General features: G+C 37.0%; 1 protein-coding gene across 18 annotated transcripts in view; it reads left to right on the top strand.

Moving 5' to 3' along the window:
- Window positions 1–27,451, top strand: part of RAPGEF6 (Rap guanine nucleotide exchange factor 6) — a 244,827-nt gene that overhangs the window by 48,599 nt on the left and 168,777 nt on the right. For 11 of the 18 annotated variants that reach the window (XR_014838754.1, XR_014838756.1, XR_014838755.1 and 8 more), the window contains one exon: window positions 23,657–23,726. The exons of the other annotated variants lie outside the window; for them this stretch is intronic. Coding sequence is in view for 7 of the 11 variants with exons in the window: in XM_021085411.2 (XP_020941070.2) it covers window positions 23,657–23,726 (70 nt within the window). In the remaining 4 variants the exon portion in view is untranslated. The remainder of the gene's footprint in view (window positions 1–23,656; window positions 23,727–27,451) is intronic. 18 annotated transcript variants of the gene reach the window in all.

The following is a 27,451-nucleotide window of genomic DNA, read 5'->3' as shown; positions in this document are numbered from 1 at the left end:
TGCATGAGTATTTCATTGTTGAAATACTTTCACAAAGCATCAGTGAACATCCTTATACATTAGATGCACATGTTAAATTTCTCTTGGTATACCTAGCAGAAAATTATTGGCTGATAGGATGTGCTTGTGTTCAACTTTAATTGTTCATTGCAAGTTGTATTCCAAAGTGGAATTAGCAATTTACACCTCCACCAACACTGCCTGAGAATTCCTGTTGTTCCACGTTCTTACCAACACTTAATATTATCATTCTTTTGGTTTTTATTTTTTTGTCTTTTTGCGTTTTCTAGGGCTGCTCTCGCGGCATATGGAGGTTCCCAGGCTAGGGGTCAAATCGGAGCTGTAGCCAACAGCCTGTGCCAGAGCCACAGCAACGTGGGATCTGAGCCACATCTGCAACCTACACCACAGCTCACGGCAACGCCGGATCCTTAACCTACTGAGCAAGGCCAGGGATCGAACCCGTAACCTCATGGTTCCTAGTCGGATTCGTTGACCACTGTGCCATGATGGTTTTTATTTTTATTTTATTGTTTTTGTCTTTTGTCATTTTAGGGCTGCACCTGAGGCACATGGAGGTTCCCAGGCCAGGGGTCCAATTGGAGCTGTAGCTGTTGGCCTACACCATAGCCACAGCCATGCCAGATCTGAGCCGTGTCTGTGACCTACACCACAGCTCACAGATCCTTAACTGTGGGTTAACGCTGGATCCTTAACCCACTGATCAAGGCCAGGGATTGAACCGACAACCTCATGGTTCCTATTTGGATTCGTTAGTGCCATGCCGCAATGGGTACTCCTATTTTTATTTTTATTTTTTTACTTCTTAATTTCATTCTATTAAGTATATATTTTATTTTAGTTTTGATTTGCATATTATACTGCTTGCTAATGAGTTGAATATATTTTCATTTAAATAACCTTTTGTAAAGTGTTTCTTTAAGTTCCTCATTTTTCTAATGCACTGTGTTTTTGTTATTGAGATGTGGAACTTTGTATATTCTGTATAAGAATTCTTCCTTGGTTATTTTCGTCACTAATGTTGTTTCCCTCATTGTGTGTCTTGTACTATTTATTCTCTTAGTAATATCTTTGGATGAGCACAGTTCTTAACTAATGGAGAACCATTCAGTCTTTTCCTTTTTGTTTTCTTTGCTTAAAAAATATTTCTGGGAGTTCCTGTCGTGGCGCAGTGGTTAACGAATCTGACTAGGAACCATGAGGTTGCAGGTTCGGTCCCTGCCCTTGCTCAGTGGGTTAACGATCCGGCGTTGCCGTGAGCTGTGGTGTAGGTTGAAGACGCGGCTCGGATCCCGCGTTGCTGTGGCTCTGGCGTAGGCCGGTGGCTACAGTTCCGATTAGACCCCTAGCCTGGGAACCTCCATATGCTGCGGGAGCGGCCCAAAGAAATAGCAGAAAGACAAAAAAAAAAAAAAAAAAAAAATTTCTGTAGCTGAGGTCTTAAGGTATTTACCTGGTTAGTTGGTAGAACTTTTCTTGTTTTCCTCTCTTTTAGACCTATAGTCTACTTAGAATTAATTTTTGAGTGTAGTATAGTGTTGCATGATTTTCCATATGGATTCTTGTATGCTCTTCTCTGACTCTCATTCACTGCCAGCTTTTTCATAAATCAAATATTCACATATGTGCACCTGTTTCTGAAATCCTAATCTTTTCCATTAGATTTTTACTGTCCTACTCGAATACTACAGTGTTGTAATTGTAGTGTTATAGTGTGTCTTGAAGTGTAATAGAGAAGCTATGAGGAACTGCTGAACTATATTTCATGGTCGTTGTACCATTTTAGATTCCCACCAGCAAGGCATTAAAGTTCAGTTCCTAGGATTTTCTGCTGTGCTGCAGCAGGTTAAGAATCCAGCGTTGTGTCTCTGCTGGCACAGGTACAATTCCCAACTCTATACAGTGGGTTAATCATTGAGCATCGCTGCAGCTATACCATAGGTCGCAGCTACAGCTTGGATTTGACCCCTGGCCTAGGATCTTCCATATGCTGCAGGTGTGGCTGAAAAAGGAAAACAAAATTTTGGTTCTTATTTTTATGTATTCACCAACATGTGGTGTCCTCAGTCTCGGTTTAGCTCTTCTAGTTACTGTTAACTGGTTTTGATTGTCATTTTCCTGCTGAGTAATGACATTGAGCATTTTTTCCTTGTGCTCATTATTGGCCTTTGCTTTCCGTATATTCTTCTATGAAATATCTTTAAGTGAGTATATATGTGTGTGTGCGTGTGTCTTTATTATTATTTTGTAGAAATTTTGAATACATTTGTGATGCAAGCCTACATATTGCACACATTTTATCTCATTTGATTTGCATTTTTGGTTTCTTTAAGTCTTTTTAACAACTTTAGGTATAATTGACATGAACTGAACTTCACATGAAGTTTGTAATTTGATAAATTTGACATATGTATACATCCATAACACTTTGAATAAAGATAGCATATCCATCACTTCCCTTCCCCTGCAGAATTTCCTCAAGCCTCTTCGTAAACCTCTTTCATCCTTACTTGCTTTCTGCCTTGATCCCCAGGAAGATTTTTTTTTTTGTCACTATAAATTAGTATACATTCTCTAAAATTTTCTATAAGGTGATGCATACAATATATACTCTTGTCTGATACCTTATACTTAGTAAGATTATGTTGAGGTTTATCCATGTTATGCATATCAGTATGTAACTTTTATTTCAGTATCCTTTTGTTTGGATGTACCACTATTTTGCATTCAACTACTGATGGACATTTAGATGTTTTCCTATTTTTGGCTAGTGGTGTATGAACATTTGTGTAGAAGACTTTATATGAACACATGCTTTCATTTCTCTTGAGTAAATATGGAAGAATGGAATAGCTGGGTTGGAAATCTTCATGCGAACACGTATTTTCATTTATTTTAAATATGTACCTAGCAATGGCTATATTAATATAGTTAGTAGATGTTTAACCTTATAAGAAAGTGCTATACTCTGCCAGAGTGTTCATTTTATTACCCCCACCATCAGTGTGGGAGACTTTCATTTGTTCCACAACACACTTGGTAAGGTCAGTAATTAATTGTAGGTTAACATATCCTAATTGGTATGTGGCTAAATCTGTTTGTGGTTCATTTTAGTTTTTGTTTTTGTTTTTTTAGTCTTCCTTTTTTAGGCCGCACCAGCATATGGAAGTTCCAGGTTAGGTGTCCACTTGGAGCTGTAGCTGCTGGCCTGTGCCACAGCCACAGCAACACCAGATCCAAGCAATGTTTGCCACCTACACCACAGCTCATGGCAACACTGGACCCTTGAACCGTGAGTGAGGCCAAGGATAGAACCCACAGCCTCATGGTTCCTAGTTGGATTTGTTTCTGCTGCGCCACAATGGGAACTCCATCACAGGTTTTTTGTTTTTGTTTTTTTTGTCTTTTTTGCCATTTCTTGGGCCACTCCCGAGGCATATGGAGGTTCCCAGGCTAGGAGTCCAATTGGAGCTGTAGCCGCTGGCCTATGCCTGAGCCACAGCAGCATGGGATCCGAGCCGCGTCCGCAACCTACACCACAGCTCATGGCAACACCGGATCCTTAACCCACCGAGCAAGGCCAGGGATTGAACCCACAACCTCATGGTTCCTAGTTGGATTCATTAACCACTGAGCCACGACGGGAACTCCGATTACACTTATTTTTAATTAAAGTATTGTTGGTATACAGTATTGTGCCAATATATTATAGGTTTTATAATGTCAAATTTTATCTGATCATTTATAGTCTTACGGTAATATTTTTATAATGAATTAACATTTTAATTAATTTTTTTTTTTTTCTTTTTAGGGCCAAACTTGCAGCATATGGAGGTTCCCAGGCTAGGGGTCAAATTGGAACTGCAACTGCTGGCCTACACTACAGCCACAGCCACGTGGGATGCAAGCCACGTCTGCAATCTATACTACAGCTCACAGCAGTGCCGGAACTTTAACCTAGTGAACAAGGCTAGGGATCGATCCTACATCTCATGGGTACTGGTCAAGTTCGTTACTGCTGAGCCATGGTGGAAACTCCCTGATTGTTTTTTAACTTTACATTTTCCTAAAGATTAATAACAATGAGCATCTTTTTACCTACTTAGTATGATCAGTTTAAGTCTGTGATGAAATTTGAGCTAGTTTTTTTTCCTCACATGGTATGATAAATGGGTCTAACTTCCGTTTTTTACCTGTGCATATTCAATTATTCCAGTGGTGTTTGTTGACAAAACTATCTCTGAATTACCTTTGCATATTCGTTTAAGTTTAATTAGTTTATTTTTCTACCTGTTCCAGTAGCACATTATCCTGATGACAGTAACTTTATGATCAATTATAAAGTGAGAGCATGGGTCCTCCAACTTTGCCTGGTTCATTTGGTTATTATAGGTTCTTTATAATTTCATATGAATTTTGGGACCAGTTTGTTAATTTGAAAATAAAGCCTTGGATTTTGATTGGGAATACACTGACTCTTTAGACCAATTTAGGGAGTATTAACATTTTAACAGTTGCCTCTTGAACCATGAACAAAGTGCAGCACTCTATTTAGGTCTTCTTAAATTTCTCACAGCAAAGTTTTGTAATGTTTAGGTGTCATATATGTTGATCTTGTATTTGAATCCTTATTGAATTCACATATTCCAGTAGCTGTTTTATAGGTTCTTTAGGATTTTCTAAATAAATGGTTTTGTCATTTGTGAATAGACATAGTTTGCTTTTCTGCCCCCCCCCCACTAATGTGAATCCCCACTCTCCCCTCCCCTTTTTTTTCCTGCTTTAATACCCTGGGAAGAAACAAAAGTAACAAGGTTGAAGAGACATAGAAAGAGTAGGCATCTTTTACTTGTTTTCGGTTCTAAAGGAAAGTTGGTGATGGGAAGGTGCAAGCTTTCAGTTTTTCACTAAGTACAATCATAACTCTAAATTTTTCCTAGATGCCCTTTATCTCATCTGTTTGTAATCTCTGACTTCCTGAGCCCTTCTCATCAGGCAACCATTGTTCTGCTTTCTGGTATACAGATCAGTTTACATTTCCTCTATTTTATATAAATGGAGTAATACATTGTATAGTTTTTTATAGCTAAGATTTTTTACTTAGCATAATGTTTTGGAGATTCCTTCATGCTACCATGTATAACAGCAAATCGTTTTTGTAAATTTGCTCAGAAGTATTCCATTCCATGGCTTTGCCTCAGTGTATTTATCCGTTCATCTATTGAAAGAAAGTAAGTTGTTTTCTCATTTTTGGCTTTAAAAATAAAGCATTTATGAACATTTATGTACAAGTCTTTGTATGAACACATGTTTTTGTTTTTCTTAAGTAAATAGCTAGAAGTGGAGTGGCTGAGTTGTATGGTAGTTAGGTTTAACATTTTTTAAAAAGTGCCAAAATATTTTGTTGAGAGGTTTGACCATTTGCATTTCTACCACCAGTTTATGAGAATTCCATTAAGCTCAGCATCCTCTTAAACGCTTGATATGGTTGGTCTTTTCATTTTAGCTATGCTAGTGTGTATGTAATAGTATTATCACTGTGGTATTAATTTTCATTTTTTACCTAATCATATTTATCATTTTTGCATGTAGTTTTTGACTATTCATATATCTTTTGTTCAAAGCTGACTCAGTTTTTTTGAGGTTGTGTTTTTATTTTTGAGTTACGTTAGTTATTGATATATCATCCATAAAAGTTCTTTGTGAGATGTATGTATTGCAGGTATTTTCCCAGACTGTGTTTTGCCTTTTTATTTATTTAAGTGTGGTAAAGTCTGAAGGGTGATTTTTTTTCCCCTTTTATTTGAAGTGCTTACATGTTTTCACTAATTTTGCCTACTTTAAGTTTGTAAAGATTCTCTTCTGTGTATTCTTAGACAGTTTTCTTAAAATAGATTTTACTGGTACATACTTTTCATACTGTAAAATTCACCCATCATAAGTTTACACTTTAATGATTTGTAAGAAATGTTTACATTGGCATACCACAGTTTTAGAAGACTTCCGTTACTTGAAAAAGTTTTCTGCCATTAATCTGATACACTTAGTCTCAATATCTGCTTTCTACAAATATTTAAAAGCAGTCTTTTGTCTTGGTTTTTTCCACTTATTTCATCCTTTTTTTTTTTTTTGTGACAATATCCGTTTTATTACATTCTTGACTGCCATAAGCAGTATAATTTAAGGAGCCCGTAGTTATTGTATGTAGAGAATAGTATGTCATTGTCATATATGTTTTATTCCTCTTCAATCAAAATGAAAGTATCAATATTGATTTTTCATTATTGGTTCTGAAAGTATATACGTATTTTTTAATTTTTTAAACTTTTTTTTTCACTATTCTTTTTTTTTACTACTCAAATGAATTTATCACATCTGTAGTTGTATAATGATCATAACAATCTGATTTCACAGGATTTCCATCCCACAGCCCAAGCACATCCCCCCACCCCCCAAACTGTCTCCTCCAGAGACCATAAGTTTTTCAGTGTCTGTGAGTCAGCATCTGTTCTGTAAAGAAGTTCCGTCTGTCCTTTTTTCAGATTCCACATGTCAGTGAAAACATTTGATGTTGGTGTCTCATTGTATGGCTGACTTCACTTAGCATGATAATTTCTAGGTCTATTCATGTTGCTAAGAATGCCGGTATTTCATTCTTTTTAATGGCTGAGTAACATTCCATTGTGTATATGTACCACATCTTCTGGATCCACTCCTCTGTCAATGGACATTTAGGTTGTTTCCCTGTCTTGGCTATTGTAAATAGTGCTGCAGTGAACATCGGAGTACCTGTGTCTTTGCGAGTCGTGGTTTTCTCTGGATAGATGCCCAGGAGTGGGATTGTCGGATCAAATGGTAGTTCTATGTTTAGTTTTCTGAGGACTCTCCATACTGCTTTCCACAGTGGTTGCACCAATTTACAACCCCACCAACGGTGTACTAGGGTTCCTTTTTCTCCACACCCTCTCCAGCACTTATTGTTTGTAGACTTTTAGATGATGGCCATTCTGGCTGGTGTAAGGTGGTACCTCAGAGTGGTTTTGATGTGTTGAACATCTTTTCATGTGTTTCTCGGCCGTTTGTATGTCTTTGGAGAACTGTCTGTTTAGATCTCCTGCCCATTTTTTGATGGGGCTGTTTGTTTTTTTCTTTTTTTTTTTTTTTTTGGTATGGAGCTGCAGAAGACGTTTATAAATTTTGGAGATGAATCCCTTGTCAGTTGCTTCACTTGCAAATATGTTCTCCCATTCTGTGGGTTGTCTTTTTGTTTTGTTTAGGGTTTCCTTTGCTGTGCAGAAACTTTCAAGTTTGATTCTGTGGGTTGTCTTTTCGTTTTGTTTAGGGTTTCCTTTGCTGTGCAGAAACTTTCAAGTTTGATTCGGTCCCATTTGTTTATTTTTGTTTTTATTGTCAATACTCTTAAGAGGTGGATCTGAGAAGATGTTGCTGTCATTTATATTAGAGAGTGTTTGACCTATGTTTTCCTCTAAGAGTTTTATAGTGTCTGGTCTTATATCTAGGTTTTTATCCATTTGGATTTTATTTTTGTGTATGGTGTTAGTGAGTGTTTTAATTTCATTCTTTTCCATGTGGCTGTCCACTTTTCTCAGCACCACTTACTAAACAAGCTGTCCTTTCTCCATTGTATGTTCTTGCCTCCTTTGTCATAGATGAGTTGGCGGTAGGTGCGTGGGTTGAATTCTGGGCTTTCTATCCTGTTCCACTGATCTATATTTCTGTCTTTGTGCCAGTACCATATGGTTTTGATGATTGTTGCTTTGTAGTATAGTCTGAAGTCCAGGAGCCTGATTCCTCCAGCTCCATTTTTCTTTTTCAGGATGTCTTTGGCTGTTCTGGGTGTGTTGTGCTTCCAAACAAACTTTAAAATATTTTGTTCGAGTTCTGTGAAAAATGTCCTTGGTAATTTGATAGGGATTGCATTGAATCTGTAGATTGCCTTAGGTAGTGTAGTCATTTTGATAATATTAACTCTTTCAATCCACGAGCATTGTATATCTTTCCATCTATTTGTGTCATCTTTGATTTCTTTCATCAGTGTCTTATAGTTTTCAGAGTACAGGTCTTTTGTCTCTTTAGGTAGGTTTATTCCTAGGTATTTTATTCTTTTGGATGAAATGGTAAATGGGATTGCTTCCCTAATTTCTTTTTCTTCTCTTTCATTGTTAGTGTATAGAAATGCCGTCGATTTCTATGTATTAATTTTGTATCCTGTGACTTTGCCAAATTCGTGGATGAGCTCTAACAGTTTTCAGGTAGAGTCTTTAGGATTCTCTAGGTATAGTATCATGTCATCTGCAAATAGGGATAGTTTTACTTCTTCCTTTCCAATTTGGATTCCTTTTATGTCTTTTACTTCTCTGATTGCTGTGGCAAGGACTTCGAGAACCATATTGAAGAGTAATGGCGAGAGCAGACATCCTTGTCTTGTTCCTGATCTCAGAAAGAATTCTTTCAGCTTTTCACCATTGAGAATGATGTTTGCTGTGGGTTTGTCATATATGGCCTTTATCTTGTTGAGGTAGGTTCCCATTATGCCCACTTTCTGAAGGGTTTTTATCAGAAATGGGTGTTGGATTTTGTGAAAGGTTTTTTCTGCGTCTATTGAGAGGATCATATGGTTTGTTTGTTTTTGTTTGTTTGTTTGGTTTTTTGTCTTTTTGCCATTTCTTGGGCTGCTCCCGCGGTGTATGGAGATTCCCAGCCTAGGGGTCGAATCGGAGCCGTAGCCGCCAGCCTACGCCAGAGCCACAGCAACGCGGGATCCGAGCCACTTCTGCAACCTACACCACAGCTCACGACAACGCTGGATCGTTAATCCACTGAGCAAGGGCAGGGACCAAACCCACAACCTCATGGTTCCTAGTCGGATTCGTTAACCACTGCGCCACGATGGGAACTCCGATCATATGGTTTTTATGCTTCAGTTTGTTAACGGGGTGTATCACACCAAGGGATTTGCGGATATTGAAGAACCCTTGCATCCCTGGGATAAATCCCACTTGATCATGATGTACAGTCCTTTTAATGTGTTGTTGGATGCAGTTTGCTAGTATTGTGTTGAGGATTTTTGTATCAATGTTCATCAATGAAATTGGCCTGTAGTTTTCTTTTTTTGTGGTATCTTTGTCTGGTTTTGGTATCAGGGTGATGGTGGCCTCATAGAATGAGTTTGGGAGAATCCCTTCCTCTGCAATTTTTTGAAATAGTTTCAGAAGGAGAGGTGCTCTTATCTAAATGTTTGATAAAATTCACCTCTGAAGCCATCTGGTCCTGGACTTTTGTTTGTTGGAAGTTTTTTAATCACAGTTGCAGTTTCAGTTCTTGTGATGGGTCCATTCATCTTTTCTAGTTCATCTTGGTTTAGTCTTGGAAGATTGTACTTTGCTAAGAATTTGTCCATTTCTTCTAAGTTTTCCGTTTCATTGGCATATAGTTGCATATGATCCTTATGATCCTTTCTATTTCTGTGATGTCCGTTGTTACTTCTTTTTCATTTCTAATTTTATTGATTTGAGTCCTCTCTCTTTTTTGCTTAATAAGTCTGGCTAAGGGTTTATCAGTTTTGTTGATCTTTGCAAAGAACCAGCTTTTTTTTCCATTGATGTTTTCTATGGTTTTCCTTGTTTCTATTTCATTGATTTCTGCTCTGATCTTTATGATTTCTTTCCTTCTACTAACTTTAGGTCTTGTGTGTTCTTCTCTCTCAAGCTGCTTGAGATGTAAAGTTAGCATGTTTATTTGAGCTTTTTCTTGTTTCCTGAGGTGGGCTTTTATTGTTATAAACTTTCCTCTTAGATTGGCTTTTGCTGCATCTCATAGGTTTTGCAGTGTCGTATTTTCGTTGTCATTTGCTTCTAGGTATTTCTTAATTTCCTATTTGATTTCTTTAGTAATCCATTGGTTATTTAGTAGCATGTTGTTGAGTCTCCATGTGTTTGTGTTTTTTGCAGTTTTTTTTCTTGTTGATTTCCAGTCGTATAGCATTGTGGTTGGAAAAGATGCTTGATATGATTTCAATTTTCTTTAAGGTACTGAGGTTGGATTTGTAGCCCAGGATATGATCAATCTTAGAGCATGTTCCATGTACACTTGAGAAGAATGTGTATTCTGTTGCTTTTGGATGGAATGTCCTATAAATATCTATTTCATCCATCTGGTTTAATGCATAATTCAGGGCCTGTGTTTCCTTATTGATTTTCTGTCTGGTTGATCTGTCCGTTGTTGTAAGTGGGGTGTTAACGTCCCCCACTATTATTATGTTATTGTTGATTTGTCCTTTTAAGGTTGTAAGCAGTTGTCTTATATATTGTGGTGAACCTATGTTCGGCGTGTAGATATTTAAGATTGTTATATCTTCTTGGGTTGATCCTGTGATCGTTATGTAATGTCCTTCTTTGTCCTTTAAAATATTCTTCATTTTAAAGTCTATTTTGCCTAACATAAGTATTGCTACTCCAGCTTTCTTTTGATCCCCGTTTGTATGAAATATTTTCATCCGTCCTCTCACTTTCAATTTGTATGTGTCCGTAGAAGTGAAGTGGGTCTCTTGAAGACAGCATATATATGGGTCTTGTTTTTGTATCCATTCAGCCAGTCTATTCTTTTGGCTGGGGCGTTTAGTCCATTAACATTTAAGGTAATTATTGATATGTATGTTCTTATTGCCCTTGTAGTAATTGCTTTGGATTTGCTTTTGCTGCTCTTTTTTCTTTCCTTCTTCTCTTGTTCTTTTCTGCCTAGAGAAGTTCCTTTAGTATTTGTTGTAAGGTTGGTTTAGTGTTGCTGAAATCTCTTAGCTTTTGCTTATCTGTGAAGGTTTTGCTTTCTCCTTCAAATCTGAATGAGAGCCTTGCTGGGTAGAGTAACCTTGGTTGGAGGTTTTTTCCTTTCATCACGGTAAGTGTATCATGCCACTCCCTTCTGGCCTGCAGAGTTTCTGTTGAAAAATCTGCCAATAACCTTATTGGGGTTCCCTTGCATGTTATTTATTTCTTTTCCCTAGCTGCTTTCAAGATTTTCTCTTTGTCTTTAATTTTGGTCAGTTTGATTAGTATATGTCTCGGGGTGTTCCTCCTTGGGTTTATTTTACATGGTACTCATTGTGCTTCCTGGATTTGAGTGAGTGGTTCCTTCCCCCAAGTTAGGGAAGATTTCGGCTATTATCTCTTGGAATATTTTTTCTGTTTCCTTCTCTCTCTCTTCTCCTTCTGGCACCCCTATAATACGGAAGTTGGTGCATTTCACGTTGTCCCAGAGTTCTCTGAGACTCTCTTCTTTCCTTTTCGATCTTTTTTCTCTCTTCCGTTCCACATCCATAATTTCCACTAGCCTGTCCTCCACCTCACTTATTCGTTCTTCTGCCTCCTGTATTCTGCTGTTAGCTGCTTCAAGGGAATTTTTTATTTCAGTTATTGTATTTTGCATCTCTTCTTATTTAAGTTTTATATCTTGTATCTCTTTGGTCAGTGTTTCCTGTAAGTTATCCATCTTTGCCTCCAGTTTATTTCCAATGTCTTGCATCATCTTCAGCATCGACAGTCTAAAGTCTTTTTCCTGGAGGCTGAGAATCTTCTCATGGCTTAGCTGATTTTCTGGGGTTTTTCCTTTCTCCCTCATCTGAGTTATAGTTCTCTGTTTTTTCATTTTTATAGGTTTTTGGTGTGGTGACCTTTTTACAGAGAGTAGAATTGTAGCCTCCCTTTCTTCTGATGTCTGCCCCCCTGTGGCTGAAGTTGGTATGGGGGGGCTTGCTGTAGGCTTCCTGATGGGAGGGGCTGAAGCCTCCCCAGTGGTATGTGGGGCTGATTCTCACCCCTCTGGTGGGTGGGGCTTTGTTTCTGGTTGGAATTAGAGGCAGTTGTGTGCCTGAGGGGTCTTTAGGCAGCCTGTTTCCTGAGGGGTGGGGCTGTGATCTCACCTGGATGGTTGTTTGCCCTGGGGCTTGTCAGCACTGACTGATGGGTGGGGCCATATTTTCCCAAAATGGCCACCTCCAGAGAAAGGCAGCTGCTGAATATTCCCGAGAGCTTTGCTTTCAATGTCCTTCCCTCACAGCAAGCCACGTTTATCCCTGTTTTCCCAGGATGTCCTCCAAGTACTGCAGTCAGGTTTGACTCAGATTCCCATGGAGACTTTGCTTTACCCTGGAACCTAGTGCACGTGAAAGTCTGTGTGTGCCTTTTAAGAATGGGGTCTCCATTTCCCCCAGTCCCGTGGAGCTCCTGCGCCCAAGCCCCACTGGCCTTCAATGCCAGATGCTCCGGGGCTCTTTCTCCCTGTGCCAGATTCCCACACATGAGAGCTTGATTTGGGGCTCAGAACTCTCACTCCTGTAGGAGAGTCTCTGTGAACTAGTTAATTTCCAGTCTATGGGGCTTCCCACCCAGGAGGTATGGGGTTGTTTATATTGCGAGATCACCCCTTCTACCTCTTGATGTGGCCTCCTCTTTTTCTTCTGGAGTAGGGTATCTTTTTTAAGGTTTCCAGTTCATTTGGGTGAAGAGTACTCAGTCTTTAGTTGTGAATTTTGTTTTTAGGAGAGAAGTTGAGCTCCAGTCCTTCTATCCCTCCATCTTAATCTCGTCTCTGGCCCATCCTTATTTTATTTTTTTGTCTTTTTGTCTTTTCTAGGGCCGCTCCCATGTGGCACATGCAGGTTCTCAGGCTAGGGGTCGAATCGGAGCTGTAGCTGCTGGCTTACACCAGAGCCACAGCAACATGAGATCCAAGCCATGTCTGTGCCTTACACCACAGCTCATGGCAACGCCGGAACCTTAACCCACTGAGCAAAGTCAGGGATCAAACCTGAAACCTCATGGTTCCTAGTCGGATTCGTTAACCACTGAGCCATGACAGGGGCTCCCATCCCTAGTTTAGACTGTAACATTTGTAACATGTCTTTTTTTAAAAAATTGTTAAATTGCATCTAATTCCATGAATATACCACATTTTGTGTAGCCATTCATGAGAAGATGAGAATTTTGACAGTTTTCTTTAGGGGCTTATTTGAGTAATGGAGCTATCAGGATTCACCTCCTAGTCTTTATAATGAGCTGTATATTTTTATTTCTTTCCATATATACTCAAGTGGATTTGCTATGTCATGTAAGTGTATATTTAATTTTTCAGGAAAGGGTCGGGTATTTTAATTGACCATTACTATTTTACTTTCTTATGAGGAACATATATAATGTATCTTTTTTCCACATCCTCTCCATCACTTGGTGTTGACAGTCTTTTGATTGTTTAGTGTGTGTTTAACAGTAGTATCTCAGTGACTTTGCAGTAGTGACTAGTACCTTGAGGATCTTTTCATGTGCTTCTTAGGCATTCCTATACCTTCTTCATTGAAATGTTTATTCAAAGCTTTCTTCATTTTTTATTTATATTATTTGTTTTCTTATCAAGTTGTAAGAATTTTTGTATGTTCTAGATACAAATTTTTTTAAAGATATATGATTTTTAATTGTGTTTTTTTGTCTTATCAAGTTTTGAAAACTATGTTTTGGATTCAAGTTCCCTATTAGATATGGCTTGCATATTTTTTCCCCCCTGTGGCTTGTCTTTTACTTTGTAGCATCTTTTGAAGCACAGTGTTTTAAAATTTCATGAAATTCACTTTAAGCTTTTTTGGAGTTCCTGTTATGGTTCAGCAAGTTAAGAACCCATTCATGAGGATGTGGGTTTGATCCCTGGCCTTGCTCAGTGGGTTAAGGATCTGGTGTTACACAAGCTGCCCTGTAGGTTGCAGATGAAGCTTGGATCCAAAATTGCTATGGCTGTGGTGCATAAGGATATTTTGTTTAACCTAACCTCACAGTTATTTACTTTCATTATTATTTTCTAGAAGGTTTTCAGCTTTAGCTGTTATATTTTGGCCTGTGTCCATTATGACTTAATTTTTGTTTTTGTTTTCATTTCTTTTTGTTTTTGCTTAAGGATAGCTATTTGGCCCAATGCCATTTGATGAAAAGGCATTAAATTGTCATAGTACTTTGGTTGAAAATGAGTTGACCGTATGTATGATGTTTGTTTATTCTGAACTAATGTTTATTCTGTTTCATTACATAGTTTTCTATCTTTGTACCAATAATGCTGTCTTAATTATTATCACTTTTTTTTTAACCACTTATTGTAATTTTTCAAATCAGTATTGTAAGTCTCTCAACTTTTTCAATTTTAGAATGGTTTTGTTTGTTTTAGGTCCTTTATTTCTCTTTATAAATGTAAGGATCTGCTTGTTGATTTATAAATAAAACCTGAGGGGATTTTCATAAGAAATGATTTATTGTTTATGTCAACATAGATTGTATTTATTACAGCAATTTTAGGTTTAGAGCATAGAGCAAAAAAAGATACAGAGTTTTTCATATCCTCTCTGCCTCTACCCTTGCATAGCCTTCCCCATTATGGTACCGAAGTGGTACATTTGTTTGTTGATGAACCTGCATTATCACCCAAAATACCAAGTTTAGTTAGGGTTCACTCTTAGTGTTGTATATTCTGTGTGTTTGGACAAATATATAAAGATATATATCCACCGTTATAATATCATACAGAATAGTTTCTCAGCCCTGAAATTCCCCAAAGTTTTGCCTATTCATTCCTCCTTTCCCCCAACCCTTGGCATCCACTGCTTTTTATTGTCTTAACAGTTTTGCATTTTCCAGTGTCACACAGTCAGAATCATACTGTATTTCTCTTTGGTGTGCAGGTTTGTTAGGCTCTGATGGAATAGTTTCTCCAAAGGATGAGTGGTCTTAAGAATGCTGTGACATGTTTCAAAATAGTTCCTTTTCCATTCTCCTGCCAAGAGCATAAGGGGCTTTTTCTCTGTTACTACTGTGAGAACCTGGTAGAGATCTCTGATGTAAAACTCAATAAATTGTGGCAGTCCTATCAATGAATCTCTCTTCCTGGAGTTTTTATCTCTCAGAGTAGCCTACCCTGAGCTTCCAGTTTGTTCACCAGTTGTAGCTCAATTTTTCCTATCCTGGCAGTAGTTTCCTCAGAGATTTCTGCTGTTTACGTTTTGATTTTCTGTATTTGTCAATTTCTCCAATTTGGGGACAGCAGTTGCCTTACTACTTTACTTCCCGTGCACATCTGAGAAGACTTAGTGATTTTTCACTTTGTTCAACTTTCTATTTGTAATCAGGACAGAGTGGGGATTTCCAGGATTCTTACATGCCCAAGTGGAAACTGGAAGTCCAGGAATATTTGAATCTGTAGAATAATTTGGGAAGACTTGTAATATTAACAAAATTGTATCTTTCATGTGTGACCCTGGATTATTTCTTCATGTATTCGCATCTCTTTAATCTCGCTTAGTAATATTTTGCAAGTTTCAGTGTATCTTACACTTTTTTTAAATTACTCCTTAATATTTTTTATTTTTGATGCTATTCTGAATGGCTTTGTTTTCTTAATTTCAGTTTTATTCATTGCTAATATACAGAAAAACATTTGGTTTTTTTATATTGATTTTATATCCTGTGACCTTGATATGCTCTTAAGGGCTGGTAGTTAAGTCATAGGTCCTTAGAGTTATCTACATACAGAATCAGTCTTTGGTGAAGGTAGTTTTATTTCTTCCTTCCCATTCTATGTGCCTTTAAATTCTTTTCTTGTCTTATTACATGGCCAGAATCTGCAGTACAGTGTTGGTCGAAAGTGGTGAGATTAGACAGCCTCACTTCATTCGTGATACATGTTGTAGTTCCTAGACGAACCATAAAGAATATTACCCCAACAAATCAAAGGAATTTAAATAGTACACTAAAAATATTCACTAACAGAAATGATGGCAGTAAAGGAGAGACAGGAACCAGATAAATGATGCATTTACAAAATAAATAGGAAAATAGAAGTCATAATCCAACCACGTTAATAATTTCATTGCATTTGCATGATTTCGACACCCCAGTCAAAAGATAGAGTTTATCAGATTCTGTAACAAAGATCCAGTTATATGTTGTCTTCAGGAAGTGTTTTAGCTTCCAAGTGCTAATACATTGAAAGGAAAGTACAGAAGGTGATATCCAGTGCAAATTTTACTTATAAGCAAACAGAAGCGGATGTGTCAATATCAGTCAAAATAGAGTGTAAAAGAGGAACTATTACTAGAGATGAGCAAAATTTCATAGCACTATAAGGATCAATACATTAAGAACACAACAATTTTATTGCATGTGCATTTAAATTCAGAGTTCTAAAATAACAAGAAGTAAAAGCTAACAGACTAGAAATATTGATAGACGTTCAATAGTTATGGCTGAGCATTTCAGAACTACAGTCAAAGACTGATAGAGTTGCAAGCATAAAAATTTAATAAAGATAAAGCTTAAAAAGTACTGTCAACCACTTTGATATGATATGTAATTGCCATCATTCTTCAAGATAGAACATAGTCTAGGCCAGAAAACAAGTTTCAGTAAATTAAAAAGAATTGAAATCATAAAATTTATCCTCTAAGTATATTGGTATTGATTTATAATCAATACCAGAGCAAAATGTAGGAATATAAACAACACTTCTGTAAATGATCCATAGGTCAAGGTAGAGTTGAAGGCAGAAATTAGAAAATACTTTGAAATCAATGAAAATGAACACAAATCATAACTGATGGGGTGGATTCAACTGAAGTCCCTTAGAGGAAAATATGTAGTACTTTTTTTTGTCTGTCTTTTTTAGGGCCACACCCTTGGCATATGGAGGTTCCCAAGCTAGGAGTCGAATCAGAGCCATGTCTGTGATCTACACCACAGCTCATGCCGCCACCAGATCCTTAACCCACTGAGCGAGGCCAGGGATTGAACCCACATCGTCATGGATGCCAGTCAGGTTCATTTCTGCTGAGCCATGATGGGAACTCCTGTAGTACTTTTATGAGAAAAGAATTTGAGAATTTTTAGGAGTACTCACTTCAGTCATCTTTAAGTAGGTTTTTAGCTTAAGAATAAGAATAACAAAGTAAACTCAAAGTGAACAGAAGTAAAGTTTGAAGATAAATGAAGTGAGGAGTTGCTGTTGGGGCGCAGTAGAAATGAATCAGACTAGTGACCATGAGGTTGCGGGTTCGATCCCTGGCCTTGCTCAGTGGGCTAAGGATCCAGTGTTGCCGTGAGCTGTGGTGTAGGCTGCAGACGTGGCTTGGATCTGGTGCTGCTGTGGCTGGGGCTTAGGCCAGTAGCTGAAGCTTTGATTTGACCTCTAGCCTGGGAACTTCCATATCCTGTGGGTTTGGCCCTTAAAAAAAAAAAAAAAAAGAAAGAAAGAAATGAAATGAAATGTTGGTTCTTTAGTGTGCACTGAAGTGGAAATTTGGGGTTAGTATATGCAGACTATTACATTTAGAATGAATAAGCAATGAGATCCTACTGTATAGCACAGGGAACTAATACATCCAATCTCTTCACATAGATCATCTTGAAAGATAATATAAGAAAAGGAATGGATATATATGTGTGACTCAGTCACATTGCTATACAGCAGAAATTGGCTCAACATTGTAAATCAACTATAATTTATAAAAAAAAAAGACATTTAAAAATCTACAAAAATTATTAAACCTAGAGTTGGATTGACCATTTAAAAAGACACACATAACCAAAATCAGGCATGAAAGAGGGGATATTACTTTCCTACAAAGTAATTAAAAATATTGTTAGGGAATTTTATGAGCCACTTAATACCAGAAAATTGGGCAAATCGTAAAAAGACATACATTACCATAAATACACTCAAAAAGAAATAGAAACTTTGAGTATATTTATAGAAGGTAAATAAATTAGGAGTTTCTTGTGGCACAGAGGGTTGGGGGTCTGGTGTTGTCACTGCAGCAGCTTGACATGTTGCTGTGGTGCAGGTTTGATCCCTGACCTAGGAACTTCCACATGCCGTGGGCATGGCCAAAACAAAAGGTAAATAAATAAATTAGTATTTACATATATTACTATAGACCCAGACCCAGATGGCTTTACTGCTTAGTGTTGGGTTTTTAAAAAAAAAAATTATCGAAACAATTTTATATATCCTTTGCAAACTCTTGTGGGAAATAGGGGAAGAAAGAACATTTTCAACCTCTTTGCGTATAGTATTATGCTGATTATATAGTATTACCCATACAAAAATATCAAAAGAAATGCTACAAATGGTTATCTCTCATGAATGTACATGCTGAAGTCATTAACAAAGTAACAGAAAACTAAATGCAGCTGTGAATGCATCTTGGCTTTATCCTAGGAATGCAAGGAGGTTTAATATCCGTAATTAACATGACATCAACTAATAGAGTAACTCTATTAGTAAAGGAATGGACAAAAACCACATGATCTTTTCAGTAAACACAGAAAATAAATGTTTGACAAAATCTAAAAACTGGTTCATGACAAAACATTTTAGATACTATTTAAATACTAGATATGTGGAAGGAAACTTCCTTACCCTTATCTCAGATGTTTACAAAAATTCTGTTTTGGGAGTTCCCCTCGTGGCGCAGTGGTTAACGAATCCGACTAGGAACCATGAGGTTGCAGGTTCGGTCCCTGCCCTTGCTCAGTGGGTTAACGATCCGGCGTTGCCGTGAGCTGTGGTGTAGGTTGCAGACGCGGCTCGGATCCTGCGTTGCTGTGGCTCTGGTGTAGACCACCTGCTACAGCTCCGATTCGACCCCTAGCCTAGGAATCTCCATGTGTCGCGGGAGCGGCCTAAGAAATAGCAAAAAGACCAAAAAAAAAAAAAAAAAAAAAAAAAAATTTCTGTTTCGGTGAGAATTATAATTTTTTTCATTTTCTCTAATGGTGTTAAGATCTTGCTTTGTGTGTGTGTGTGTGTGCGCGTGTTGATATCCAGTTGTTTTATCACCATTATTAGATAAGAATACATCTTTACTTCCATTGAATTTCCATGGCACTTTTGTAAAAAATCAGTTGAACATGTACGTATGGATCTGATTTTTTTGTTCTCTCCGTCTTGTTTCACTCATCTAAAAGTTAATCCGATGCTGTACAGTCTTGAGGAATTTCCATCATGGCTCAGTGGTTAACGAATCCGACTAGGAACCATGGGGTTGAGGGTTCGATCCCTGGCTTCGCTCAGTGGGTTAAGGATCCGCCATTGCCGTGAGCTGTGGTGTAGGTTGCAGATGCGCCTTGGATCTGGCATTGCTGTGGCTCTGGTGTAGGCTGGTGGCTATGGCTCTGATTCGACCCCTAGCCTGGGAACCTCCATATACCGTGGGAGCAGCCCTAGAAAAGGCAAAAAGATGAAAACAAACAAAAAGTCTTGAGTATTCTAGCTTTATAAAAATATGTCTTGCAATATAAAATAAATATTCTAGCTTTGTTGTTTTTCAAAATTGTTTAAGCTGTTTTAGGTCTTTTACATTTTTACGTAAATTTTAGACTCATGTCAGTTTCTCTAAGGCAACTTGTTGATTGTATTGAATTCATAGAACAGTTCACTCCATAAGCAGGATAATATCTCGTTTCGTTTGGGACATTTTTAATTTATCTTTGCAGTGTTTTAATTTTTTTACTTGACATTTCTTTGGAGGTCTTGCACATGTTTTAATGAATTTATCCCACGTATTCTGTGCTTTTATTCAGCTTTTAATGGGATTAGAAGATTTTTTCACATTGTTTACTGCAATGTACAATAAAACAGTTGGTTTTTAGTTTATTTATGTATTTGTCTTTTTTTTTTTTTTCTAGGGCCGCACCCGCGGCATATGGAGGTTCCCAGGCTAGGGGTCTAATCAGAGCCGTAGCCACCGGCCTACGCCAGAGCCACAGCAACACCAGATCCGAGCCACGTCTGCGACCTACACCACAGCTCACGGCAATGCCGGATCCTTAACCCACTGAGCAAGGCCAGGGATTGAATCCACAACCTCATGGTTCTTAGTTGGATTCGTTAACCACTGAGCCACCATGGGAACTCCAGTTTTTAGTATATTTATATATTTATAATTTTATATTTAAAATATATTTATATTTTTATATTTAATTCATTTATTTCCAGTGTTTCTTTTAAAAACAGAGTTATTGGATTTACTTAATATACAATAATGTAATCCTCATTGCAGCTTTTCTCTCATGCCTTGTGTAAATTATTATTTCGGGAACACAAGTAGTTGATGAGGAAGTATCTTTATATCAGTGCTCTGACTGATAAATTCAGTAGAATTATAAAATGCCTTTTTCATTAGCCCCCAAATAGCACTTTAGGTGTTCTTAGTGATCAAAAGTGGATGTTCAAACTTATAGATGGAAAATTGAGAGGAAACTTTATAGTGGACCTATCAAGTTGATGTTGCATGAAGCGCTCAGTAATTTTGTAGCACTACTAAAAAATGTGACAACCAGTAATTATATGTCTACATGTGTGATGTGGTAGAACATTACACTAGGTCGTTTTTATATATGTCATGTTTCCTTCTTTATTGTGTTCCATGTTTGTTTATATTTCTTGAACAGATGGAGCATACCTAGAAGCAGCTGTTTAACTATTCTTGTCTGTTGATCTCTTACTGCTAACAGTTCTGGTTCTTTTTTTTTTTTTAATTGTTGATTTACAGTGTTCTGTCAATTTCTGCTGTACAGCAAAGTGACCAAGGTACATGTATATATACATTCTTTTTCTCATATTATCTTCCATCATATTATATCAGAAGTAATTGGATATAGTTCCCTGTGCTATACAGCAGGACCTCATTGCTTATCCACTCCAAATGCAATAGTTAGCATCTACTAACCCCAAACTCCCAGTCCATCCCACTCCCTCCCCCTCCCTCTTGGCAACCACATGTCTGTTCCTCATGTCCATGAGTTTGTTTTCTTTTCTGTAGATAGGTTAATTTGTGCCATATATTAGATTCCAGATATAAATGATATCATATGGTGTTTCTCTTTCTCTTTCTGACTTACTTCACTCAGTATGAGAGTCTCTAGTTCATCCATGTTAAGGCAGATGGCATTATTTTCTTTTTTGTGATTGAGTAGCATTCCACTGTGTATGTGTACCACATCTTAATCCAGTCATCTGTTGATGGACATTTAGGTTGTTTCCATGTCTTGGCTATTGTGAATAGTGCTGCAGTGAACATAGGGGTGCATGTATCTTCTTGGAAAAAAGGTTTAGCTGGATATATGCCCAGGAGTGGGATTGCTGGATTACCTGATAGTTCTGTATTTAGTTTCTCAGGTACCTCCATATTGTTTTCCATAGTGATTGTACTAGTTTACATTCCCACCAGCAGTGGAGGAGGGTATCCTTTTCTCCACACCCTGTCCAGCATTTATTATTTGTTGGCTTGTTAGTGATGGCCATTCTGACTGGTGTGAGGTGGTACCTCATTGTAGTTTTTATTTGCATTTCTCTAATAATTAGTGATGTTGAGCTTGGGTCTGTTTTTATTGATTTTTTTTTTCCTTTGGTTATGGATCATATATTTCTGTTTGCATAACTTTGTTTTGTTTTACTGGACAGTGGACATTGTAGCTTCTGTGTTGCTAGGTTCCAGCTTTTGTTGTATTTCTTTAGTGTGGTATTAGACTTTGTGACATGCAGTTTAGCTAATTGGAATCCATTTTGAGTCTTTAAGATTTGCTTAAGTGAATCCCACACTTCTTTAGTGTAGGACTGATTTATCACATTACAAAGGAAATAGACTTCTGAAGATCCTACCCGGCGCTCCTTGTATTATGTGATTTTTCCACGCTGGCTTGTAATTGTTTTTTTCTCACATATTCATAGTACTTACACAGAGATTTAAGGGAATCTTTCTAAGGATCACCAGAGCATACATAGGTGCACTCCCACATACTCTCCTATGCACATTCTGGTACTCTCTGTCTCTTCCTCTCCCTTTCTGATGCTCCCTTGTTTCCTGTTCCTTGCCTTATAAATGTTAAAGATCTTTCCCCCGTTACCCACTGCACCCGGAACTTACATGTACATAGTAACATTGGTATATTTTAAGGGTCATCCTGGTTTTTAACTTGTGTTCTCAGGGATCACAACTCTGGCCTGCCTGCTTTCCAATTTCTTGAAACTGTTGTTTAATATGTTTTGTCTATTTTCCAGTGTTTTCAGGTAGGAGAGTAAATCTAGTCTGTTGTTCCATCTTAAATGAAAGCAAACTTTTTAAAAATTTGCTTTTAATTTTTTATGTATTAGATGAGTTAAGAGTTTTGGGGTGGGGAATACAAATGAAAAACACAAGTCGTTGCTTAATAAAAAACAAGTGATTTTTTTTGTTATGTTCAAAATTAATTTCTTTTGGATTTTGATTAGGATTTTGCTCTAAACTAATATTTGTATGTAACCTTATACTTTGTGGAGAATTGACATTTTTATAATATTGAGCTTCTTTGTAAAAGTATATGCCATAATCACTTCTTTTAGTAAGCCCTCTTTTCTTTGTTTTTGTTCGTTTGTTTTTGTCTTTTTGGGGCTGCTCCTGTGTCATTTGGAGGGTCCCAGGCTAAGGATTGAGTCAGAGCTGTAGTCGCTGGCCTACGCCACAGCCACGTCAACATCAGATCTGAGCCACATCTGTGAACTATACCACAGCTTATGGCAACACTGGATCCTTAACCCACTGAGCGAGGCTGGGAATCGAACCTGCATCCTCATGGATACTAGTCAGATTTGTTTCCTCTGAGCCACAAAGGGAACTCCATAAGCCCTGTTTTCAATCCATCAACAAAATTGTGGGTTTTTTTTTTTAATGTGATTTCTGTATTTCTCTACAAAGTCTGTTTTTTGTTAGTTTGCTTTCATTACTAGTACAGTTTTTAAAGTATTTTTGTAATATTTAAATATTTAATTGGCCATGGTATATAATTTTCATTATTACTGTTTTAGATTGTCTTTATAATTTCTTTTATATTCACTCTCATTAAGTATGTTATGTTAACCTTTTGCGTCTCATATCTTTCTATTATCCATCTTTTAAAAGATTCAGTTTATCTTTTAAATGAAACCATTGATTTTTTTAAAATTTATGATCTTTCTTGATTTACTTAGAAATCTTTCTCCCAAATAGAGAGCATATAAATGTATGAATTATCTTTTAGTACTATTGCAGTTTTAATTTCTTCTAAAGAACCAGCCAGTGGCTCCAATACTTTCATCTTTAAAAATTAATCACTTCTGTATCTTACTACATTTTTAATATATTCAAATGTAAATACTTCTAAAGTTTTTGATATCTGTTATCTAATATCACTCTCAAAAAATTACTTTTATACTCCATAAGTGTTTCTTCACTCTCTTGTAGTATGATTTTACTTTAATTCAAATATTGATAGGTGTTCAGAATTTGAAATTAGGCAGATAGCTTTCACTTAATCAGTTTTAGAGACTAGTTATTAAAGGAAGGATTTTTGAAGTAATAACAAATGCTGTGTATTAAGACCACTTATATCTGGGCAAGTAAAAGGCAAGTTTTTGTTTTCATTTTGTTTTTGAAAGAAAATGTTACTTGTGCAAGTGGTAGAAATATAATTTCTTGGTTAACATCTAGTTTTTGGGAGGGTTCACTTTTTTTCTATATTGATGTATTTTATTTATAACCTCTGCTAAAAAAATTATTTTTTTGTTTTTATAGTTTTGGTAAGCAGTTTGGAGGAAAAAGAGGATGTGATTGTCTTGTATTAGAACCTTCAGAAATGATTGTGGTAAGAACTTTAAAGAACGTGAATTATTTTTTTGATATGCTTCAGTTTCAACTTTAAATGTAGTAGGATTTTACTAAAGTTTTCATATATTTTAAATATTAAATAGCATCAGGTCATATTCCATGTTTGATACATTTTCTTCTACTTAAATTTTTTTCTGATCCTTGAGAGAATTTGAAATATCATATAATTGTATATAAAGTGTTACAAATTTGCCTCAGCTGGTTAAGAACCCAGTGTTGTCTCTGTGAGGATACAGGTTCAATCCCTGGCCTCACTCAGTGGGTTAAGGATCTGGCGTTGCTATAAGCTGTGGTGTAGGTCACTGAGGTGGTTCAGATCCAGTGTTGCTGTGGTGTAGGCCCCAGCTGCACTCCAGTTTGACCCCTGGCTTGGAATTTCCATATGCTGCAGGTATGGCTATAAAAGGAAAAAAAAAAAAATGTTGCAAGCTTGGTAATTTCTTTTACGCAAAAACCAGAAATTTAATTAATTTTTAATTGATAAGGGCTCTGGAAGGGGACCCTAATCTTCCTGATTCAATTTAGTTATAATGTGAACATCCATGTTCTCTGCCCTGGACTTGAGGTGAAAAAAGAGACACAATTATATCCAAGTAAGAAATGGTTTAGATCTTAGTATTTTCAGTTTAATAGTGTATTTAAGGAGTACTCCTTTACTTTTTCCTAAGACAGGTAGGTAGTTGATGTAATTTTAGAAAGTAAGACTTTTTTACTATATAGCGCAGGGAATTATATCTTAATAAGTTATACATGGATATATAATTGGATCACTTTGCTGTAGACTTGAACACATTGCAAATTAACTGTACTTCAATTAAAAACAAAAACCAAAATAATACATTTTTTTCCTTGCCATTAGAAGAATTCAGAACACAGCTCCATTTTACCTTGTTCTGATATAACCGTACAAGAAAATAGCTAATACTGAATGGACTCTTTGTCCTCTTAGCATCTCTTGTAGATGATTATGTCATCTAATTTGATTTGAGAAATTAGGTTGACTTCTTAATGAAGCATTTTAATATCAGGCCTCAAAACTAAACCGCTTTTCCTTTTCATGGTGTTAGAGTCAGATTGGCATCTTCAAGTAGGTTTTGTTTTCTCCAAACTTCATCGTTTACATAAAATCATTGAGCTCAGTGTCCTGAATTTCACATGAACAACTGGATTTTAAGCTCCTGAAAGGCAGAGATTATTTCTCATTCTGTTGTGTCTTCCATAGTATTGCAGAGTGCCAGCTTCATAGTAAGTATTCAGTAAATGTTACTTGCCTTCAAGTTTTTTCAGGGCTTGGACTATGTATTGTTTTATGTTTATTTTCTTTAAGTGTTGTTATACATGACGTGTCTATCAAGGCCTCAGAACTCTCTCTTATTGAAGTTAATCTTTTTTTTTTTTTGGTCTTTAGGGCCACACCCATGGCATATGGAGGCTCCCAGGCTAGGGGTCTAATCAGAGCTGTAGCTGCTGGCCTTTGCCAGAGCCACAGCAACACGGGATCCAAGCCTCGACTGCGACCTACACCACAGCTCATGGCAATGCCAGATCCTTAACCCAAGCAAGGCCAGGAATTGAACCTGCAACCTCATGGTTCCTAGTTGGATTCGCTAACCACTGAGCCACGACGGGAACTCCTGTTGAAGTTAATTTATACTGTTGTGTTACTTCAGGTGTACAGCAGAGTGATTCAGTTATATATCCATATATATCTACATTTTTCATGTTCTTTTCCCTTCTAAGTTATTATAAAATATTGAGTATAGTTCCCTGTGCCATGCATTAGGTCCTTGTTATCTACTTTATATATGGTAGTGGTGTTATGTATGTTAATCCCAGGTTCCTAATTTTATCTCTCCCCTTTCCTTCATCTTTGGTAACCATAGTTTGTTTTTTATGTCTTGTTGGGTCTATTTATGTTTTGTATATAAGTTCAATTGTGTCATTTTTTTTTAGATTCCACATATAACATGTGTCATTAGTCTTTGTTTTACCTAGTGTGATAATCTCTAGTGCTATCCATGTTGCTGCAAATGGCATTTTTTCACTCTTTTCAGTGCCTAATATTCCATTGTATACCACATCTTTATCCATTCTTCTGTCCATAGACATTGAAGTTGCTTCCATGTCTTGGCTATTGAAAATAGTGCTGCAGTGAATGTTGGGATGCATATCTTTTTGAATTATGGTCTTCTCCAGGTATATGCCCAGGAGTAGGATTGCAACATCATATGGTAGCTCTATTTTTAGTTTTTTAAGGAGCCTTCATATCGTTTTCCACAGTGGTTATACCAGTTTCAATTCCCACCAACGGTGTAGGAGGGTTCCTTTTTCTTCCATGCCCTCTCCAGCATTTATTATTTGTAGACTTATTGATGATGGCCATTCTGACCAGTTTGAGGTCAGAATTCTCTCATTTAAATAAATATATTGAGGGACATGGCAAGAAAATTGCCTCATACAGTATTACTTTCTCATTTATTTGTCAATTGATTATATTTCTCATACTTGATGGGAGAAGAATAGCACTTGTGCTGCAGTGTTCTCATACACAGTTGACCCTTGAAAAACAGGTTTGAATTGCTCAGTCCACATATATATGGATGTTTTTTGATAGTAAATACTAAAGTAATACTCGGTCTTTGGTTGATTAAATCCACCAATTCAGAGGGTGGATTATAAATTACATGTGGATTAATCCCTGCCTTGTTCTAAGGTCAACTGCACATTTTTTTTGTTTTGTTTTATTGTGATAAAATACACTTAACATGAAAGTTACCATCTAGCCATTTCAAGTGTATATTTCAGTGCCTTTAGTTAATTATAAACTTATTAAATTAATTTTCCTTTAAATTAAAGGGAAAAGTTGTACTTTTCTTGCCCCAAACCTGGAGTTAGGCTTTTCTATAAGGAGACCTGCTTGCTTTTAGTGGGAACAGTATTTAGATACCAAGATCTGATGGCCAGTTGTTTTCATTGCTTCAGGTGCCTCATTGTTTGTAGGGCCTTTCAGTGAACAGTACGTATATACAGTCTGAAAATACGTATATATAGTCACACACAAACACACGTTGATATGCACATCTGTATTTCTTTATATATGTGTTTAAAACCTAGGGTTTATTCTGGTTTTCCCTTTTTGCTTGTTTATACCTCCTTTCTTTAACAATAGAAACTTGGTTTTCATTTTCATCAAAATATTTACTTACACATAAGTCAGTTTTAAAATTGTTGGCCCATAACAATGTAGAAAGCACTACTAGCTAGGGTACTAACATACACGTATACACATATTTTAAGTGTATAATTAATGATATTTTACACTTGTATGCCCCTTATATCCTACCTCACTATCAAAATGTAAAGTATTTCTGTCATCTACCTTACAAAGTAAGGAAATATTCAGAAAATTAGACCTGGCAAAAGGACAGAGGATCCAGATCGAAGGGACTCCCACTGGTTAAGTCTGGGACAATTTTGAGAGTCCAAATAAAAATGTATAGTAATTGATGGTACCCTCCTCTATAATAAAGAATTTTTAGGAGTTCCCGTTGTGGCGCAGTGGTTAACGAATCCGACTAGGAACCATGAGGTTGCGGGTTCGATCCCTGCCCTTGCTCAGTGGGTTAACGATCCGGCGTTGCCCTGAGCTGTGGTGTAGGTTGCAGACGCGGCTCGGATCCTGCGTTGCTGTGGCTCCGGCGT

The sequence above is a fragment of the Sus scrofa genome, chromosome 2 (genome assembly GCF_054392235.1).
Source record: "Sus scrofa isolate SSC_HxYL_T2T_F1_AM1 chromosome 2, Sscrofa_HxYL_maternal_Yorkshire_Landrace_v2.0, whole genome shotgun sequence".
In the NCBI taxonomy this organism is placed as follows: Eukaryota; Metazoa; Chordata; class Mammalia; order Artiodactyla; family Suidae; genus Sus; species Sus scrofa.
Note: the sequence above shows the minus strand (reverse complement) of the source record. Positions and strands in the feature narration are given on the sequence as shown.